Raw genomic sequence first — 21640 nt, 5'->3', positions numbered from 1 at the left:
TTGAATGCTAAAATGGCACACCTGAAATAGAAAGTGAAAAGGGAAGGGCAAATCCCAGGGGCAGAGAAATGCAAGATGCACACATTGCCACATTTTTATGCCAGGAGTTATCTTAAGTATTATACAACCTTAATCAAACAGAAGAATATGTGGACAGGTCACAGGCTACTTGGTCTCATTTTATCCTATCTTAAGGTACAAGTTGCCCTGGGTCAGATTTGGCATGTGTGAGTATTTATTGGAATCAAAAAAAATACAAAAGAGCTGGGATTTCATTCATAAACAAGAATAAAATCTACAGACAGAACCTGTAAAAATCATGCCTGGAATCTGGATTATGTTAAACAAATGGTTGAGTACTGCACAACTATTGTGCCAAACATCTGTACTTGTAGAAAATGTTCATTTTATCATGATATTGAAAGCACTGCTGTATGATTCCACAGAACACATCATCAGCACACCAGACCATGTCACTGCCACACACCCACTGCTTAGAGGTAAAAGTAATTTTACAAGTATTTAACCTGCAGTATGGATATTTTAAAAGCCCAAATTTGGAATAGTCAATTCATTCCAGTAGTTTGCACTGTGTTTTTGGTTGCAACCAGTGGATTTCCAGAATGCATCCCACAACCAAAGCAGCTCCATACCTTTTTTACGTAACTGGCTTTGCAACACTCCAACACACAGAGGGCAGGATAGGAGTCTGGAAGGGTGCTGGAGAACACAACTAGACAAAGGTACCCTCAGGCAGAACAGGATCTCAGAAGTTTTCCAATGAAGTTTCCCCCTTGCTGTAGAAGTCACCACCTGACTTTGTCTTCTACCATTCACAGTGCACCTCGCTGAAACTAGAAGACTCCACCTCCCATCTTCTATAATTGCTGGTCATCTAGACTTTACATAACCACCAAGGAAACACCCTCTACAGATGTACAAAGTTCCCCTCACCACACACACTTGCCTGCCATCAACTATAGGAGAACAAAACAGACTGCAGGCCAGGAGCATTGAAGATGCAAAAGACTAGGACTAGATACAAATGCAAGATAAACAATAGTGTGGCAATTTAAAGGGGTTTAGGCCAAGCTGTCTGTGAAATGGTAAAGCAGCGTGTTTTCTGGACTTGCACCATTATAGGCTGCAGTTCTAGCCTCATAGGATTAAACCCTCCTCCATATAAAAAATCCACACAGCAAGAAAAAGGTCTGGTGGAAGGGTTCTACCTCAACTGGTCTCCTATGTACAGAGCTATTTTTGTATAGAGGAGCATTCAGAGACTCACAGTCCAAACTGGAACAGCATAAACACAGGTTTGTCACCTCACTGAGTACTAGGTTCAACTGGTTTATTGTTGTGTGAGCTTTTTGTAGGCAAGAGTATACACAGATCAGGAGCATAAGTGGGAGAGATATGAAGACCCTAATATCGTGTACCACCCCAATAAGTTCAATAACAAATCAAGGCTACTTGTTATTCCTATTTAGGAAAGTTGGTTCCACCTGCAGCACATAGATGCGTCAAGAATAGTTACATTCCCACATGGAGTGTTAACCACATGGTTTATAATTAGGTCAATTAGTCAAGAATACAAATACACCTGTCTAGGTAGATTATAGATATAAAATACACACACGTGTGTACATGTATGTATGCATGTGCTATATCTATCTATATCTATCTATCTATCTATCATCTATGAGACTAGGTGTTAATATGTCTGCATTATGTATCTGTGTGAAATAAGAAGCTGCGTAAGTACAAGTGCGGCAAAAAAGGAACAGAAGTATGTTGTGAGTATGAGAACTTGCATGCCACATGTCCCATAGTCTGACCTTCTATAAGCCACCTAGAGAATGTAAATTTAATAAACAATAATAATATCACTTGAACATAATAATGGTAAATACAGGACAATAATAGAGATATATATTGAACCCCAGTCTGATTTACAGTCAACATCCACTTAGCCTTGTGTGGTTGAGTTACTGTGGTACACTTTACATGTGGCCAGCACTACAAACAGATGCATTTCCCTTTTGCAACACAATGGATTAGGACCAAACTACGCATGATGCAGGATAACTGTGACTGGACCTCCCAGCATATTTCTTAAAGTTCAAAAACAGCTGTGACTACAATGGAAAGGCTAGATTGTGGTAGTGGAACTGGGGAAAAGAGCGTGCTTAACCTTTCCCCTTGCGCCATTTTCCTGATCAAAAGATCCCCATCCTGAATCAATTCCCTCACTTCTGGCTGCTCCTTTTAAGCTCTAAAAAGAGGCAGGACTCCAGATCTTGTTAAAACTTGATGAGCTAAAGTTGGCTTCAAGAACAGTGTCATCGGCCCTGGCTTCATGTGGCCACTACCTGTTAACAAATGGAACTGTCTTCAACAGAGGCAACTGAGACATTGAATTGTAGAGTTGAAAGAGACCTTGAGGGTCATCTAGCCCCACCCCCTGCAATCCAGGAATCTCAACTAAAGCATCCATGACAGATGGCCCAACATCTGCTTAAAAACCTCCTTGGAAGGTGAGTCCACTACCTTCCAAGGGAGTCTGTTCCACTGTCGAACAGCTCTTACCGTCAAAGCTCCTCCTGATGTTAGGTCACAATCTACCTTCTTGTAATTTGAAACCATTGGTTTGGGTCCTAGCCTCTGAACAAGCTTGCTCCATCTTCCAGCCCTCCTGATATTAGAAGATAGCCATATCTCCTCTTCTCCAGGCTAAACATCCCCAGGTTCCTCAACAGTTCCTCATAAGGCTTGGTTCCCAGTCCCTGTATCACCTTGGTCAGCCTCACCCTCCTCTGCATACATTCCAGCTTGTTAATATTCTTAAACTGTGGTGCTCATACCTGGACACAATATTCCTGGTGGAGTCTGATCAAGGCAGAATAGAACCCCCCAGCTGGCAGGAGTTCTCCAAGGCCTCACACAGAGAACTCTCTCAGTCATGTCACCCAAGAGCCTTTTAACCCAGACATGCCAGGGGGTCACTGTCTCCTCTGGCTCAGTTTGACTTCCAGTGTGTGAACACCATACATTTAAAGAAAACAGTAAATTGCTTGGCAAGATCTGAGCAAAGGCTCATCTAGTCCACACAGATGCCTCTCATACACCCACAAACAGGGCACAAAGACAAGCATAATCTCTCATCAAATGCATCCAGCAGCTGGTTCAGCAGCTGCTTTGGACCATGACTCTCATCTGCCCCTTTGCAGTCCAAAACATCTAGAAGACACCAGGTTGCCAAAGGCTTTAAGAGCTGAACTCCGCCTCTGAGATTTCATTACAAACAAATTGAGAGCCTCACTTTCCAAGGTTATCTTGCCAATGACAGGCCATAAAGTACAGGTGATGAGAGAAGAGTAATTTAAAGAGAGACTTAAAAGCACCTTCCTTCCACAGCGTCTTGAGAGGATCAGTGCCACAAGCATCCCTTACAGGTTCTGAAGAAAACAGCAGCTGCCCTCCCGAGGTTGTGAGCAGCTCCTACCTACCCATGAGGCACTCAGTCTCCACCTTGTTAAAAGTACTGTAAAGTGCTCAGTGACCACCCAAAGTGCTCTGCATTGGGATGGGGCTGTGCAGGGCAAACTGTTCACCCTGGAGTCTGGGGCTCCACCAGACAGGCTGAAGGGATGTCCCAGCAGCAGCAGAGTAGTCCGAGAGCAAACTCAGCTATCCTCTACCTGACAGGATGGCAAAGCACCCAAGACCAGTAAATATACCAGGGCAAAAGACAGCTGGAGGCTGTAAAACAAGGTACGAGAAAGTTGGTTTTCCTTTGGTGGATTAATAGTCCAAAGGCTGTTAGTGAAGAGAAAGGATATCTTCCTCACTCTCAACATTGAAATCCGATTTGTTTTCTTGCTTGGAAGCTTCCCCAGTCCTCCCCATCCACCAGCAATCTCTGAAACAGGTCAACAAAAGCAGGATTTGAAGACTGCTCCTGTGTAAGTTTCCTAAAGACTTGAGACTGCAATCCTAGTCACCCCAGGAGTAGACAGGGTTAAGATAGCACTGTAAACCCCCCTGAGTACAGTGGAGCTACTCTCAAGGGAAAGTGCTGCCTTAAAAGAAGAGATGTTTCTGGAGCTCAAACCTGCCAGACTGTCAGGCAGATGCACCCTCCCTCTTGCAAAAACTTGCCCCTAGTTTAGTAGGTGGGGATTCTGCCACCCTCCATAAGGATGCTGGACCGCAGCTGCCAATAATCATTCCTGATCATTGGCTACGCTGGCTGGGGCCGATGGGCGTTGGAGCCCAACAACATCTGGAGGGGCACAGGTTACCCACCCTTGTTCGAGCAAGTCCCACCAGTGTGGCGAGCAGCCCTCGGCAACAGAAGCGCGCTGCGCCCGCTCGCCAAGACGCTCTTTCCCCGCTACTCAAAAAAGGGTGAGCGCTCTTCCTCCGCTTGAAGCAGGGCTAAAATCCGGCCCGGGCCGAGACACCAACCAAGGCGTCTCCGCAGGAGTGAAGTCCCGCCGAGTCCAACGGGACCCCCGGCCAGCGCGCCAAGAGCCACAACCAGCGCGAAGCCCGCCCTCCGCCACAAACCCGCTCCTTGTCCGGCCGCGGCGGCGAGGCGCTTCACCCCGGTCGGGGCCCAGGGGAGCCGGGACACGTGTTTGCGTCTCCGTAGGGACAAGAACGCGTGAAGGCGGGTTCTGAGGGAGAGGGAGCTTTGTTTCGGCGAAAAATAGCAAGGCGCGCACACTTCCCTCCCCACAACTCCCAGTTGGGGAGGCCAGGCTCCGGGGCTCTTCCGACGGGGCTCCTTCCTTCTTCCCCCCCCCCCAGCGCCCCGGCGGTGGCAAGAGCGCCTGCCCGGGCCCTCCGGCGCTGGCCCTGCGAGGGGCGCCCCCTACCTGCATCTCCGCGCTTTCCAACCCCGCGACGTCGACGGCTGCGGCAAGTTTGCCTCTCGGTGTGTGTGTGTGTGCGAGTGAGTGTGTGTTCTCCTCGCCCCGCTCGAGTTAGTCCCGGCGCAGCGCAGGCAGCAGGTGAGTCGCCCTTTGGCAGCGCGGAAGGCGCCGGGCCAGGCAAGGTCAGCTCGGGAGCCACCGGGGACGCGCCCCCGCGCTCCTCTCCAACGGGCTGGATGCGCCCCTCTCCGCTCGCGCGCTTCTGGCTGGCTGGCCGGCTGCAGCAGCAACAGGGGCAATAGGCATCCACCGTCGCCGACGCTCCCTCCCTCCCTCCTGCCCGCGGCGGGCGGCTGGCTGGCTGGCGCTCTCGCTTTCTTTCGGGCTGCTGCTGCAGAAGGGATTTTGCACCAGACAACTTTTAGGCCGGTAGGAGTTTTGATTACCGCGGCGACAGCAGCAGCAGCAAGACGGCGCCGACTGTAGTGCAAAGGGTCGGAGCAAGGCGAGCCGAACCGATCCCGGGGGCTCAGGCAGCAACCTCCGCCCCGCCTCCCCCCACGCCCCGCGCCCGCCTCTCCCTCCCTCCCTCCCAAGCACCCCCCCCCCTACCCGCCCCGCGCGGCAGCAGCGCCGGCGATGGGCACCACCCCGGGGCAACCCCCCTCAACCCCCCCTCGCGACACACACCGTGTATATAGCCCTCGCTGTCATCCTGTCTCTTCCAAACGCAGCCCGAGAGTCACCCCTCCTCGCCACTTTAGATTGCCACCCTTCTTGCTGGCGTGGCGACACTGCTGTCCCGTGAGGAACTTCATAGACCTTCCTTTTCATTAAAGCCCTGACCCCTTCGCTCTCCCCAGTCTTCCCTACTAATCTCCTCTCTCATCCTCTCCTTCCGTGGAACACCCCCTCTTCCTGCTGCCTCATTCCTGACTCTCCAAGATTCCCCCTAGCTTGGAGCTTGCTCCTGTTCTCACATATACTTGACATTCTTTCCTCCCCAACCGATTAAACTAGCACACTCTCAACACCACTGAGTTCCCCACTACCACCTGACCCCACCACTTGTCCCTTCCACTAACATACCATCCAATCCATCACCAGGACACATCTCACCACCACCACCACCGCCCCCCCCATGTGAGTCCCTTGATGCAGACACATGCTAAAAGTTGACACTCAGTGCCTTTCACCCCTTGTTCCTCCCTGTTGTAGACTCAGCTGCTTCAGGGGAGCAAAAGGCAGATGAACTGCTCTTTCACTGCCCATGCGTGCACACACACTGCTGTAGAGCTTTGCAGTGCCTTCAACTCCTTTGGAAAAGCAGGCGTCTGCAGTCCAACATTATTCACGTCACAGGAGCAGATATGCAGGCTCTTAAAAACTGACTTGGGAGGCTTCAACAGTTTCAGGAACCGGGAATCCATGATCTGGGATGGGATGAGATGGGGATGGAAGAATGGGGCTCTAGCAGATGGTGACAATGCTTTTGTGGCACCATAAAGGAGCGCAGAAAGAAGGAACGCCATGGTACAGCTGCATCAACACAACTGGATGCCTTCATGTGCCCCAGCTGCAACAAACTATGTCTTTCTCATATCTGTTTCTACAGCCACAGCAGGTGCTGTAACTCTCCAATGGTTTGACTTTACCCCTGAAGGCGCACTCTTTCATTGTCTCCAGAGACAAACAGATGCTAACCAAAGACGTACAAATTTATTGTGGCATAAGCTTTTGTGGATATTACCTATAAGGTTGACATAGAGATGTGTGGGCGGTGGATAGGATTGTATGCAATGGTGTCAAATGGCAATGAAATGTCTGTGGCAATTCAATCAAAGTTTAAACATACACAGAATAAATACGTTAGCTACTCATTACAGCAGTAATTGAGGATAAACACAAGCACTCCAGTATCCCTAGTGTTTAACGCAGTCAAGCAGTGTCCCTAGCAAAGGAATTGCCCATTTTGAAGCTGGGATTGTAATACAAATATTTTAGGTGGAAGAATATCTTTGCCTACCTGCCTACAAATGAGGAACTACAATGATAATGGAGCAGGAATTTCAGTGCCTAACTGTCAACCTAATATTAAGAACATAAACATAAGAAGAGCCTGTGGGATCAGACCAATGGCCCATTCAGTCCCGTGTCCTGTTCTCACAGTGGCCAACCCCTGGGAAACCCATTGCCTATGGGAAACCCGCAAGCAGAATCTGAGTACAAGAGTACTCTCCCCTTGTGTGGTCTCCATTAAGCAAAGTTAAATGACTAAGTTGTGCTATGCCAGCTAACTCTTGCAGCCTCAATCAGAAATAAGTACCCCTGAGTTTAATAAGCCTTACCTCGCTTATGGATAAGATTGTCAGTGGCATCAGTTTGAATGCTGTGCATTTCTGTTCAGATCTCACTTGCCACTGATTTTTTGTCTGGTATCAATGACTATCTTTAAGTAAGCTTGTAAAATATAAGCAGAGCACATCTATTACCATGTGTGGGCCCCACTGTAGTAGAAGCAGATGTTTCCTTGCACTCCTGCCCATGTGTTCCCCACTGTATTGTGAGTGTGAATTTTGACACTAGCATTCTTTTCTATGGACATTCATGTGTTTTGCAGCTTGAATTCCTGGCAGTGACTCCTGTGGCACTGTATCAGTTTTCATCCAAGTACTTCAACTTACCTAGATGGTGGATAGGAATTGTATTTGTTTTCTCGTCGCTCCAACAAGCATTATTGATCTCACATGATGCTGGTGCCACAAACACTCATCAAAAGTGTCCCAAGAGGATTTTGCCCACCATACCCTAGGACTTAACATTCCCCTTTGCTGGGGAAAGAAACATGACACTGCCTGAAGCAGGGATTGCCAAATTTAAAGGAGAAGCACCAGCCAAATTGCATGGAACCGCAGTTGCACCAATACAGTACTTGCAAATTGCTCCAGCCAAATTGCACTGGTTCCAGTTCTGTAGTTCAGATATGTTGCCTGAAGATGGAACTGGAATTCCAATACACATACACAAACAAACACACATATATTTGATTAGGGGACACTGATCAGTCTATCCTCTTGTGCTGACTGGGAAGTATCTGTTCCCTTCCCCATGTGTGTGACAAGAAGAATGCTGTCCTAAGAATACCTGCAGGAAAGTGTACTATTGAATTAGTAGCACTTGCTTTCTGGTAAATTATCAGAGACATACTGTGGCTATATCTAGAAATCCACCAGTATAAGGCATACAGTGCTGTACTCTAGACAAATAACTTCAATCTATGCCTCAAGAACGTACACATAAGAGCCAACATGAATACCAAAAGAGTAGCACATGGAAGCAATGAGGCAATACACTGGGCAGTTGACGAGCTGATCCGTTCATTTTATTGTCTCTCTGACAATAGTAATCTGCTTTTCAAAACCTAGCTTGGGCGTCTGCATTCTGGCACATGTACTGTGAAACATTTCCATAAAGCAAGAAGAGTTTGGAGAGGGAACTCCCCTGATTAATACACACACACACACACACACACACACAGTGAAATTATAGTAAAATGCATGAAAGAGAAGAACACCAAGCACTGGGCAGGATGCCGAACTCTAGTGGTGCCAGGATTTACACAGTGAAAACAACAATCTATGCTCAAGTGCAGTGATTAACAAATACAGCTAGCCAACCCTGCCCTTGCCTCCACATCTGTTCCTCTGTGTAGATAGTTCCTGAGGAAGTTACACATAAAAAGCACCCTGATCCATGGGTTCCATAATTTGATACCAGCCTCTCAGGTCTTAAAGAGGCAACCAGGTGTCAAATTCAACAGAAAAATATATTTATTGTGCATATATCAAAACCTCAGGCCATCATGATAATCAAATCATCCCTATAGGCTACTGGTCTTCAATTGGCGGGTTGGGTCACAGCCTGATCCAAGGTGGGTCACAACAGGAGCACTACCAGCATGCAAACATATGGGAAGAGGTTGTATTTATGTTTGTTCTCTATCTATACCTGAATTTCCAATTCATCTTTCTTTATTATTATGAAAAGTGTGTAAATGATTCACTCAGGTCCTACTTGAAGGTTCCCATGGGCATCTGGCTGACCACTGTAAGAACAAGAGGATGGGCTAGATGGCCTGATCCAGCAAGGCTATTCTTATATTATAGTGTCCAAGACTTAAAAAGAGAATTATAGATATTTACAGATGTGAAAACAGCCCCCATACCCCCATATATCACCTTGAAAATTAGCATCCCAGTAAGGGATGAATAAAATCTTTTAATAAACTTGGATTTGTTTGTTCCTTCTTTCAGTCTTCCGACATGTTTTGTCAACAAGGATATTGTCCAGATCCAAGCCTATCCAACATAGACCTAACAGCAGAAAATGTCCAGAAAGTTGCAATTCAGATTCTAGCTGGAATTAACAGACGTGTGTTATCAGTTTGCAGTCCTCTTCCAACATTTTAAAAGAAGTTTTTGGATTATGAATGTAGGCAGTAGTATCCCTGATCTTCTCCAGAATGTCTTTCCAAAATCCAAGAATAACTAACTTGTTCAAAACAAATATGCCATCCTTGTGGCTAGAGTTTGACAACAGTATATTTCTCTTTCTGCCCATTTCACTGTTCCCCTTTCTTTTCTCCAAAACTCTTCAAGAGTGATCTAGCTAAGTTGGACCAGTTCTGTACTGCCTAATACCAGCCTTCGTGCATAGCAGAAGGGTGGGGAATCTGTGGCCCTTAAAGAAGTTGTTGGGACTACAACTGTCTTCAGTCCCAGGCAACTTGGCTAATGATCAGGGATGATGGGAGTTGTAGTCCAACATCTGAAAAGCCACAGGTTCCCCACCCATCATGCAGCACCTCTGTCATGCATTCAAGTTCAGATTTTTGTTGTTCTTTAGCCATGTTATAAGCTAGAAACAGACCTCAAGACTTGATGCCAAGCATTTCCAGGGTAAAAACTGTTCTTGGTGATCTCAGCCTCCTGAGGCAGAAGGGTGTTCTAATTGTTGCTGGCAAGTTTACATACCATTGTTATTGTTACAATTGGCTGTGCAGATTTTAAATGCCTTCTTTATTTTATAATTTGTAATTAAGGAGAGATGTAATTAGTTTCAATTTTTAATGCAATTAGGGGGCACTGCAAATAAAATTACTTTCTGTTCTAATTGTGCTGGAACTGGAAGCTACATGCTTGCATGTGTTGCAATAACATTTATTGATATGGATTTCCATCAGGGCCGGCTCTACTGTTAGGCAGAATGAAGTGAACACCTCAGGCAGCAGATGATGGGGGAAGCAGCAGTGGCAGCTCCAAGGCCAATTCCTCTTTGGAGGACAGAGCTGCGTGTGCCACATGGCCTGTCCAGAACCCTCTAAACTACCCTGCTGCCCTCAGGTGTGGCAAAGGTTGCAGCTGCCAATGATTTAAGTAAGATGCAGCTGCCAGTAGTTGGTTTCTGTACATAAAATGGGGATGCCATCCTGTCCTTCACCTCAGGTAGCAAAATGTCTTGGGCCAGTGCTGATTTCTATCCTCCAAGTTGTTCAGGATAACAAACATGGGGTTGTCCCATTTTATCCTCACAACAAACTTGCGAGGTAGATTGGGCTCAGATATAGTGGCTTGCCCAAGGCGACCCTTTGAGCATTATGGCTGAACTGGAATTTAATCCCAGCCTTTCCAGCTGAAGTCCAGTAATATCCACTATATCAAGAGTGGGAACCTTTGGCTTTCCAGACGTTGCTGGACTCCAAGCCAGTGGCCACTATTTAAGAGTGAAGGGAATGGCAGTCCAATTATCACTGGAGAGACACAGGTTCTCCAGCCCTGGTTTAAGCACATATGATGTCATTTGTCCACTTCCTTCCCTCCCTGCCCTTAACTTCCTGTTCTTTTGTCACTTTCCCCATTGCCTATTTTAGTTTGCAAGCTCCCTGAAGGCAGGGAGACCTGTCCATTTTTGCTTTCCCTGGTATAAGACACTACATATACGGAAGACAGTATATTAATTATTTTCTATAACCAGGTTGCATTTAATGCTACTCATACTTACGAGTAGATACATTGAAATGAATGGACACAACTTTGGTTCATTCATTTCAATTGGCCTATTCTGAGTGAACATTAGTTGGATACAACCCATCATCATCAAGAGCACTGATCAAGGAGACTGGATATTAGATAGCTGATAGATATTTTCTCCCATCTGTCTCTCAACTCAAACACTGTCTGGGTTCCAAGCCTCACTTCTTGCTCAAGGTAGAACTGCTGATTGTGTGATATTTTTTGAGAAATGGGTCACCCTCAATACTAGTGATTCAATAAAAAATGAAGAGAATTGAAGGCTTTGTCTAGTTTCCTTCATAGCCTAACATGTTTTCCATCCTTGTCCCCTCTTCCGCAGAACCTCCTATCTTTTGTGATACAGCAAAAGGGAGGGGGGAATCAGTGGGGGGGGGAATAGTAACCCAGATTTTCCTTCATCCCCCCCCCCCCCAACCCTTGGGTAAAGAAAGAAGGAGCCATTGTCCTCAGGACTTTATAACCAGAAACATAATAGCTATTATAGCAAATACCAGCTAATTAGAGGGAAACATTGCCTCAGCTTTGCACTGGCTGGAGCGAGTGCTTGGTGCCAGGTTTTCTCACCCCAAGGTAAATGTGTTTTATGAGATGGGATGTTGGTCTCCATGCATGTCTGCAGAAACTTAACACTTTGGCTCCCAGGCATCTGAGAGGGGAACTTTGTTCACGGGCCTGTTGCAGCTTGGCTAAATATTGCCAAGTTCCATGTAGGGCAAAAGATCATGTAGTTTTAAGAACTGTGTGCAGTTGCCAAGCTTTCTGGGCCCACAGGCACATCTGGAATTTTGAGAAAGTGCTGTAGGCACTTCCTCCTCTGGTGCATCTGCCCCTACCTCCTCCAAGTCATTCCACCCCACAGATAACAGAACGAGACAAAGTTGTTCGCGCACACACACTTTGCTTTTCAGCTGCAGTGAATTAAAATGGATCCTCTTGAATTTGCATTTTACATGAAGTCCCCCCACAAAAACACCATCAGATTACAGTTTACAGTCATGCAAGGTGCAGATCCTCTTCATAATTTATACATAAGACAAATCACATCTATACTGATTGTACTTTTCAGCATAAGAAGAGTCTGCTGGATGATGATGAAGATTTACATTTATATCCTCCAAGGAGCTCAAGGTGGCATACATACGTCTCCTCCCCATTTTATCTTCACAACAACCTTGTGAGGTAGGTTAGGCTGAGAGGCAGGGACTAGCCCGTGGTCACCAAGTGAGATTCATGGCTGAGTGGGGTTTGAATCCTGGTTCCCAAGTCAGCACTCTCTCCAGCATCCTGTTCTCACGGTGGCCAGCCAGACGCCTTTGGGAGCACACAAGTAGGACCTATGCGCAACAGCACTCTCCCCTCCTGTTGTTTCTGGCAACTGGTATTCAGAAGTATTACTGCCTCCATAGCCATCAGGGTTAGTAGCCATTGATAGTCTTCTCCTTCATGAATGTATCTTATCCTCTTTTAAAACCATCCAAGTTGGTGGCTATCACTGCTTCTTCTGGTAGTGAATTCCATAGTTTTAACTGTGTGTTGGGCGAAGAAGTACTTTATTTTGTGTACCCTGAAACTGTCCTGAATTGTGGTGATGCCTTGTACAAAAATATGAGGATTCATGAGGACCTGTACATTGGATCCATGATTTTAAGCTGTGATAAGTGTTGCAAAGCAGCAGGTCTGTGATTTTTATGGATCAGTCAATGGAGACAGATGTGACTTGTGATTTGACAGTGGTTGGAGACTATTTTCATTAGGGATGGGGACCTCAACAACCTATGTCTCACTCACCCCCAAAATGGCCTACACTGCTGAGTCACAGCTGTCAGGGTAACAGCAAAGGGGCTATCCATGAGATAAGACAGCTTGTTTGCATGATCACCAAATGTTTGAATTTGTTTGTGTGCTTCCACTAAGTATATATATATTAAATCTTGTTTTTAAGTCTGTTACAACTGAAGGAACCTGCGTATGCTTAGCCCAAAGGGACAAAAAGATTAAGGAGGATAGAGTACAATACCTCAAGGGTCTACAAATACTTTCAAAAGATTGAGGAAAGAAGAGGATGGCCAAAGATTTGTCATGCTTTCTGAGGATTGGCCGAGAAACAATTTAGGTAGACGTGGCATGCTGAAGTTAAACATTAGGTAGAATGACCTAATACATGTATTGAGTATTGAATGTATTGAGATTAGCCATGCTGCAAGCTGGGGAACAGAAGATGAGCACTGCCAGAGCAGTCTAATACAGGAATGCAACACAGGAATGCAGAGAGATTGGCCATACCTACTGGGGTGGATGGGACTTGTAGTTCAACAACAAAAGTTCCATATTCCAGTCCAGCATCCTGTTTCCCACAGCAGCCAACCAGCACTAGAGGCTCGTCCATGAGGACAAATGGGATGCTTTCTACCAACCTCAACCTGCCTTTTGCTATCCCTCACCCACTTGCTGAAAAGCAGGTCTTGCCAGACACCCAATCTTGGCCATTCATAGACTTATCCTCTATCAATTTGCTTTTCTTTTCCACCACTTTTTTTACTGCCAAAGCACACTGAGCTCACATTATGAAGCAAGATCTCTTGCCAGGGTTTCCACAGCCAATTTAAACAGCCTAGTGTAGGATAGGGCACTGCACAGGCACATAATCAAGAGCTATGAAACTGCAATGGCATTGCAAGCGGTGATGTCCTATTAACACAGAACTCTGCAGCTGTGTTGGCAATAGCCTCCATCATCATCACACTGCTGTAGACTAAGAGTTGCACTGTGCCAAGTTAGGTGGAGGGACTGTGTATAATATGGGATAATTTACACTGCAGTCAAAAGGCATTGGAAAAAAGCATGCACTCCAGTCAAAAGGCATTGCAGCCACTGTAAAGCATTCCATGTCAATGCAAGCTTTCACATCTTTTGTAATTTGGAATGGACTTACACAGCCTAAGATGACAGTTTAACAGCATCTGGGCAAGCTACTGATGTTGCTTCCCAACTGTCACTGTTTTTGCTATGGGGTTCTAATCGCACAGCTAAAATTTACTGGCATTGAAGGAGGTTCAGCACATTTTTTTAATGAACTTTTGCCATACAGAAAGTGATGGGGAAATGCACTAGAAAGTGTAAATGCGGGTATAGGATGGTATATAATAATAATAATAATAATAATAATAATAATAATAATAATAATAATAAATAATAATAACAATATAATATAACATCCCCACAAACAAATCAGAATGAATGCTTAATAAATAGGAGACATATATCACTTTCCCTCAAACTTTGCAAGCAGATCAGGATGAACATTCATCGAGAACAGGCCATCTGGAAGCAACCTGAGAGTATTTGCAGCATATGCACATGTCTAGTAGTGAGATGCTTGTCCAAATCTAACTTAACAAAACATTTTCTGTAGACACAGAGAGGGCCGCTGTTTAAAACTTTTGATTCAATGAGGAATAGTAGGCAGAGTAGACAGCTGATGCCCTTAGACTACCCAGTCAGCTATCAGTTCTTTGAATAGGATTCTTCCTGAAATGATAGCCCAAGCACATCAGGAACATAGAGCTAATCCCATATGGGCTGTAAAAGCGAAACCAGGAAACAACAAAAGTGGGGAAATAGTGCAAACTTTGCCTTGTGACCTGGGCCTGGAATGTGGTTGACCAATAATTATAGCAAAGGATCCCCAGTCTCTACATGGACTAGATGATCCCCAAGGATCCCTTCCAACTCTACAGTTCTAAGGTCCATGTGGTAGTGGCACATGGCTTAAAGAGTACATAGCATCAGATGAACACCTTGGATAGAGATGTCAAGAAGGCTAAACAATTCTGGAGCCTGGCTGGCTGGGAGGGTGGGTTGGGGCCAGAAGGGATCTCGTTCTTGCAATATCAGTTTTCTTTAATCCTTGCACTGGAGGTGATTCTCAGGAAGTAAGGTGTGTGTAATCCTGCCAACCTAGCAGTTCGAAAGCACGTCAAAGTGCAAGTAGATAAATAGGTGCCGCTCCGGCAGGAAGGTAAACAGCGTTTCCGTGCGCTGCTCTGGTTCGCCAGAAGCGGCTTAGTCATGCTGGCCACATGACCTGGAAGCTGTACGCTAGCTCCCTCGGCCAATAAAGCGAGATGAGTGCCGCAACCCCAGAGTTGGCCACAACTGGACCTAATGGTCAGGGGTCCCTTTACCTTTAATATTGCATCATGTCCCTGGTTTCTCTCCCTGGATTATGGTAAAGCAAAACACTTTGCATGCACAAGGTTCCAGGCTCAATCCCAGCAGATCTAGTTAAAAGAATCTCTGATTAATAGGCTGATAAAAAAGGTCTCTGCTAGAGACCTTGCAGAGTGGTTCCCAGTAGCAATGGAACAGGGGTGGACAGAAGAGAGATTGAGATCTACCAGTCAATTTCTGCGTGCTTCTCAGCAGATTGGCAAGGTTTTCCAACTCCAACCCCTTCTTCCATTCAAATTAGGCTCCTGAAAGTAAGACAGTTTTTTTGGGGGTGGGGACGGACGGACCTGGAGTAGAATCATGTATGACAGAACTTTGAACTTCATTATAGTACTGAAAACTCTATCTTCTAGTCATGTTGCACATAGAGCAGGTGTTTGGGAACTACAACTCCCATTCTCCCTAGCCACTGTCCATGCTTGCTGCAACTGATGGGAGCTCTAGTTCAGCAACATTTGGAGGGCCAAACACCTGATATATCTTCTACTGCAGCGGAAGGGAAACTTTTTCGACCCAAGGCTACATCGCACTTGGTGCAGAACACTACAGCTGACCTACAATAGTGGGGAGAAAACAGGAGCCCCAGTTAGGGATGAGAGGAAAAAGTCAATTAAGTTTGCATTTAAAAGCAAACCTACCTGATTCGCTCTTTCCAGAACAATATGTGAACCAAAACACAGCTATCCTTTGAAATTCCCCCTTCACCAAATTTTGCAGTACAATACAGTTATTTAGCTAAGTAATTTGCACAAAAATGGATATATTTGTGAAAGTTACATATAAATAAATTACCTTAGGCAAAACTGTATACAGTAACTTATAGCTTAGGAGAAATTTACACTAAAATGCTGTTGAATTTTCAATATGGCTTTAATATATATATATATATATATATAATCATTCTGTATTTATTTATACTCTGCCTTTTTCCCTTACAGATAAAAACAAGAATCACTAAAAACATAGAAAAAATAATAATTAAATAAACAATTAAACATTAATAAAATTAAAGCTATCTACGTACATAAAATCTATTCAAAACTTATTAATAATTACAATAAAAATAACAATAAATTACAAATGGATCTGAAAATGTGGAGAACTGAATTTAAGAATGGAAAAATCAGAAACTGAGAGAAACAGAAATTGACAGATTTACGCGTTCAGCTGTAAAATAACACATTCACTCGCCTACATACCCCATTTCCTACTTTGGGAAATGGCAACATCAAGGTGTGGAAAGGTTGAAAATAATTTAGATAGGGACTGGGGAATAGGTAGATTCCAAGCATTGTTGGACTTTGACTTCCTTCAGCCCTGACCATTGACCCTGTGGCCGAGGGATGATGGGATTTGAGTCCAGCAACAACGGGAGAGACACAAGTCCCCCTCCTTAGTTTAGTTCTTTCCAAGAATGGAAAAGTTTTCCAAAATTGAAGAATTTGGGGGGTGGGGGAGTGGAAGAGAATGCCCTTCACTCCATCACAGCAAATGTACACAAAGTGAAGGCCTCTTTTAAATCACCACCATGTTGCTGATTTTTTTTTTTTTTAAACCAACCACCAACAATTAGAACTGGTCCTTATCTGAATTGGCAAACAACCCATTTCCAGTTTCTTCCTCCCCCCACCCCATGGGAACCAGTCAGCCTCCCCAGAGCAGAAAAGCTCATGTGACCTGAATATGTAGGACAGACTACAAAAGGGTGGGATTCTGACTGACAGTTCCTAACACTAATGCTTTTTTAAGTGCCAAAGGTAGCTTGTTTGCTGATGTAGTAGAACGGGTGGTCCTTCGCTCTTGGAACTGGAGCTGAAGTGGTGTACTCTCCACAACGAGATTTCCTCACTGACCCTTGGGGGATGGAGTCAAGAAGAAAGATGGGCTGTGTAACCTACAGATCTTACTAGCTATATATAATTTGCACTGCTTTGGTTAATGGGAATTTCCATGCCCTAGGCACAACACTCAGAACCATCGCAGTTTCCCATCCGATATCAGTTAAACAATGTTTCTTAGACAATACTACATAATGAAAGACAAACTGTCTGGCCTCAGTTCTGGGAAACATCAGTGATGAGACACTGAGGTTATTTGGGACAGGCCGGCATTCTTTTAATCAGTGCACACACAAATACGCTTTCCCCCATTGATACAACTTAAATTAATCTTGATGTACAAGTTATAAACCCAGCATTTGATGGTTGCAAGACCATAGCTATGAGGAGCAAAAAGGACCCCCTCTAGATGTGTAAAGAAAATTAAAAAGCACACATCTCATTACCCAAAGACTTGAGAGCACAGTGGGCATGATCAAGCTAAGGTTAAACACTTTTGTCATCCTACTGGATTATAATGGGCAGAATTCAAGCCGGCATGTTTGTGTGTGTGTGGTTTTACAATCCCTTCATTTGAAATGATTCTGGAACATTTGAGGTGGCAATTCTGAAGTCTGATGGGATGGGGTGGGAAGGAGAATGAGGATCATTCCACTAGGAAAGTAAAAATGCTTACATTGACTCATTAGCACTGCTTTGAATTCAACCCATAGTGTGAGCTACTCAAACTAAACTAGTACAATTCTTCAGAATATTTAACCACATTTCTAGTGATGGAGACTTTTCTCTGTCTTTTATCAGGCATTCATCAGCTCTGAAGTAGAATCTTTCTGCACCTGGAGGAAACAGTCCATCAAGCTGACACACAGCATCCCAAAGGCTTAGTTCATTTAGTTCACATTGATTGCATGCCAGGACCCAGGGCACTGCAATAATCTTACATACAAAATATAAAGGTATGTATAATATAATATGGCTGCTGCCCTCCATATGACTCCCTCTCTTGTTCCCAAGTAGGGGTCTTCTGCATGTGTGTACCTGTGGGGTGCAGTGGGGAAGTTTAATTGCCAAGCAGTTCTTGGAAATAACTGGTGTTGTGGAGTGGAATCAAGGAAAGAATAGAACCTAATCTGATATAAGGCAGCTTCCTATTTGTTCACCTAGCCCAGTATTCTTTATGTTGCCTGGCAGTGGCTGTCCAGGATTTCAGAGAAGATTCTCTCCCAACCCTACCTGGAAATGCTGGGAATTTAAATTAGGACCTTCTGCATGCAAAGCTCAGCTGTTCCTGAGCTGTTCCCCAAATGATGGTTGTATTCATGCTGATGGTGTTATCAGCATGTATACATTTGTATGCTGTCTGATGAGAGTTGTCATTCAAAAACATAGGGAAGGCATCGTATTTGATATTCTTGCCTTAGAATAGTCCATCTATTTTTATTTTATTTTATTTAACTGGATTTAGTTACCACTTAATCATTTATAACCTCTAAATTGTTTACTATAAAACGTTAATTAAAATAGTCATAAACTTTAATGTTAAAAACCAGTTAGCCTAAAAAATTATCAAAATATAAGTAAAACCAACAGCTGTGAAAAATAAAATTACATGTCTATTGTATATTCTGAATATCAATGGCTCTCCAAAGTCTTAGATAGAGATATTTCCTGACCCTTTTACTTGATATTATTTGAACTGGAGATTGAATCTGGTTTCCTATATGTGCAAAGGTTGTGGTTTACCAAGGAGCTGAGGTCCCTCTCTTTGGCTACATGACTTCACAAACCATTCAGATAACAGGATGTGCTCTGTCTAGTGCAAGGGCTTTGTCCTGCCCTTCCATCCATGTTTATCTAAAGAAAGGGAAGACTAGGCAGAATTGCCAAACAGCCTCCTTGTGACGTTGCCAAGAATGTATGGCTCTTGTAGAATCCAGAGAACTGGGTTTCTATTTTCTTTGGGCTTAGCCTTAATCAAGCAATTACAAATACAGAATCGTTTATCCAAATGGCCCTTGAGAATATTCCAAACATTTGGATAAGCAAACATTTGTGTAAAGTGGAGCTCTCTAGATTTAGAGATACATTACCATGATACTAAGCAGGGAACACACAATGAATTTTGATAGCAAGCAATTTTGATAACTGACATAACTGAGACAGGAATTCTCCAGTATTTCATTAAGGACTACAGGAAAGGAAGAAGGAATGTTACCATACACCTCTGTTTCACCTGTTAAACCCTACTTCACTAAATAATGACTTAATAAACTATGGTTTTATTAAACTCTGGCTCAGTGTTATGTGTAAACCCTGCTTAGCAGCTTCATTGTGGTTAGTTTACTGCCAATAAACCATGACCTGAAGACATGATTTATTGATTTATGAATATTTGTTTGTTTTAACTATGGCATTGCATTATGTATGAATCTTGAACCCTTCCTTAACCATGGTTTGTTTGACCACCACATCTCAGACACTCAACAAACAACAAAGGCACTAGGCAAAAGCAGTTGCAAAACAAACAAAACTTTGGAAAAAATGTCTTTGGGACAACTTGCTGTTAACTTATGGTTTGTTAAACAAACTATGGGTTAGTGTTATACCAAGCCTGTGTGTGTATTTGTTACAGTTTTACCTTGTCTTTTCTCCAAGGGCTCAATGTTTAAGTAAATCACCGTGTCAGGTAATCATGATTGAACAGAGCTTCAAACTCACCCTTCTTCACAAGTCAAAGTCAAGCACTCTAACACAGAGAAAAGCAAATTTGTGCCCCCCTAGACATTGCATGGCCATTGATCAAGGATGATGGCAGTTACAGTCCAGCAGCATCTAGAGGGCACCAGGTTCCCCATCTCTGTTATAACTGTGAAGCCACACATCCTCTGCTTACTAGAAAGTCTGTAGAGTCTGCCAGTTAATATGTGGCATTCCCCCTGTTCCTCAGCAAAACAGAAAGGAAATATTTTGGTCCCTTGACAACTGAAATGAAAAGAATGAGCTAATGAAGGAAATTCAACAAGTGATGCAGTAACTGTGGTATAAAAAGCAAGGTATAAAAGTGTGGAGAGATGGTTTTATCCACGCAGTGGCAGAATTTATCTTGACAACACACAACACTTGGCCAAAAATCCAAGACAGAAGTCCTTACACTGCTGGATTTCTGAGGTTATTTTAAGGCTCCCACCAGGAGTGCTTCTATAACCAAGCTGTACATAAGAAAGGCTGAATGGCAGCTTCCCACGCTGTCAGTTTGGTGTATTTTTGCAGCAAAATGAAAGTGAACAAAAATGCTAAACATAAGAAGAGCCCAGCTGAATCCCTCTCTAGTCCAGTATCCTGTTTCCCACAGTGGCCAATCAGGAAGTCCACAGGTAAAGCATAAGGGTAACAGCATCTACCCTTTGTTGTCCCCCAACAATTGATAATTTGGAAGCAAGCTGCCTCCTGGAGGTAGCAAGGTGGTAGAGCATGAGACTCTTAATCTCAAAGTCATGGGTTCGAGTCTTACTTTCAGTGAAAGATTGCTGCATTGCAGGGGGTTGAACTAGATGATCCTTGTGGTCCCTTCCCACACTACAATTCTATGACAAGTAGACATTAATGGGGAATTTGTCTACTGCCCTTTTAAATCCGTCTAAGCTAGCGGCTGTCACCACCTCTTGTGACAATGAATTCCATCTAAAACACTCTTTCACACTGCTCAAAGTACACATCACATCATATAACCTGTTTTTCCTGATGAGGCTGTTTGCAGGCCATACTTTTAAAGCACATCCAGCCCCTCAAGAATCCTGGGAGCTGTAGATTGTTAAGGGTGCTGGGAATTGCAGCTTTGTGGAGGGTAAACTACAGTTCTCAACCTTTGCAGGGGAGCTTTAAATGTATGCTGTATAGACAGATGTACTATACGTCTCATGGTTGGGCAAAGACTGATAAGTGACAAGAGTGCTCTGAAGTTACCAATGCTTGGGACTGTAGGGATCAGTTAAACACTGTATGTAAAACAGAATGAGAGACCAAAGGCTCCCTATCCCTTTCTGGACCCAATCCAAGATGTTAGGGATTACATTCAAAGCCCTAAATGGCCTGGGTCCAGCATACCCAAGAGGCTGCCCTTATCTTTCTGACACTCCACTATGACCTTTAAGAGTGACTGGGGATGCCCTCTTCAGCTTACCAAATCAAGACCACAAGGATGAGCAGAGAGCCTTCTTTGGCAGGTAGCCACCAACCGAGGAATTCCATTCCCCTGAAGACCTGCCAAAGCCTAGGCATTTTTGGAAGCAGTACAGGGGACACACACACACATTGCAGTAAGCCCGCAGCTTACGCAGGGGTTACACTCCGGGGATTGTGCCTAAAGCGAAAATCACTTCTAGTCAAAACACACTGGGTGTAATGGCAGGTGGGATTGCCAAAGTCTGTCTCCCCAGATGCCCCCCTTTCTGCTCACTTCTTTAAAAAAAGTAATAAATTGCCGAGCGCATAAAGCTGAATGTTAAATGTGCATAAATTGCAGGCTTACAATACCTATACCTATACTGATACCAATGCATAGTGGCTAGGGCTAAGAAGATATGGGGCAAAAGAGAGTGTA

General features: G+C 44.3%; 1 protein-coding gene and 2 long non-coding RNA genes across 6 annotated transcripts in view; 2 read left to right on the top strand and 1 right to left on the bottom strand.

Annotated features, from left to right (window-relative positions):
* WNT5B (Wnt family member 5B) overlaps positions 1 to 21640 on the bottom strand; it is a 130959-nt gene that overhangs the window by 94438 nt on the left and 14881 nt on the right. Inside the window, exon 1 of one of the 4 annotated variants that reach the window (XM_028745552.2) lies at positions 5571 to 5919. The exons of 1 other annotated variant lie outside the window; for it this stretch is intronic. In XM_028745552.2, the coding sequence (XP_028601385.1) occupies positions 5571 to 5714 (144 nt within the window). In that variant the 5' untranslated portion in view covers positions 5715 to 5919. Of the gene's footprint in view, positions 1 to 4308; positions 4333 to 4883; positions 5412 to 5570; positions 5920 to 21640 lie in introns of those variants that run through there. 2 more of the 4 variants (XM_028745553.2, XM_077935168.1) reach the window with 2 other exon arrangements.
* On the top strand, positions 4947 to 9166 carry LOC144329007 (uncharacterized). Its single transcript, XR_013394421.1, has 2 exons — positions 4947 to 5018; positions 6099 to 9166. It is a non-coding gene; the product is annotated as an uncharacterized LOC144329007 (long non-coding RNA).
* Positions 17440 to 21640, top strand: part of LOC144329008 (uncharacterized) — a 41703-nt gene continuing 37502 nt past the window's right edge. Inside the window, exon 1 of the long non-coding RNA XR_013394422.1 lies at positions 17440 to 17996. This is a non-coding gene — a long non-coding RNA (uncharacterized LOC144329008). The remainder of the gene's footprint in view (positions 17997 to 21640) is intronic.

Source organism: Podarcis muralis, chromosome 10, assembly GCF_964188315.1.
Source record: "Podarcis muralis chromosome 10, rPodMur119.hap1.1, whole genome shotgun sequence".
In the NCBI taxonomy this organism is placed as follows: domain Eukaryota; kingdom Metazoa; phylum Chordata; class Lepidosauria; order Squamata; family Lacertidae; genus Podarcis; species Podarcis muralis.
This window is presented reverse-complemented; position numbering and strand designations above follow the sequence as displayed.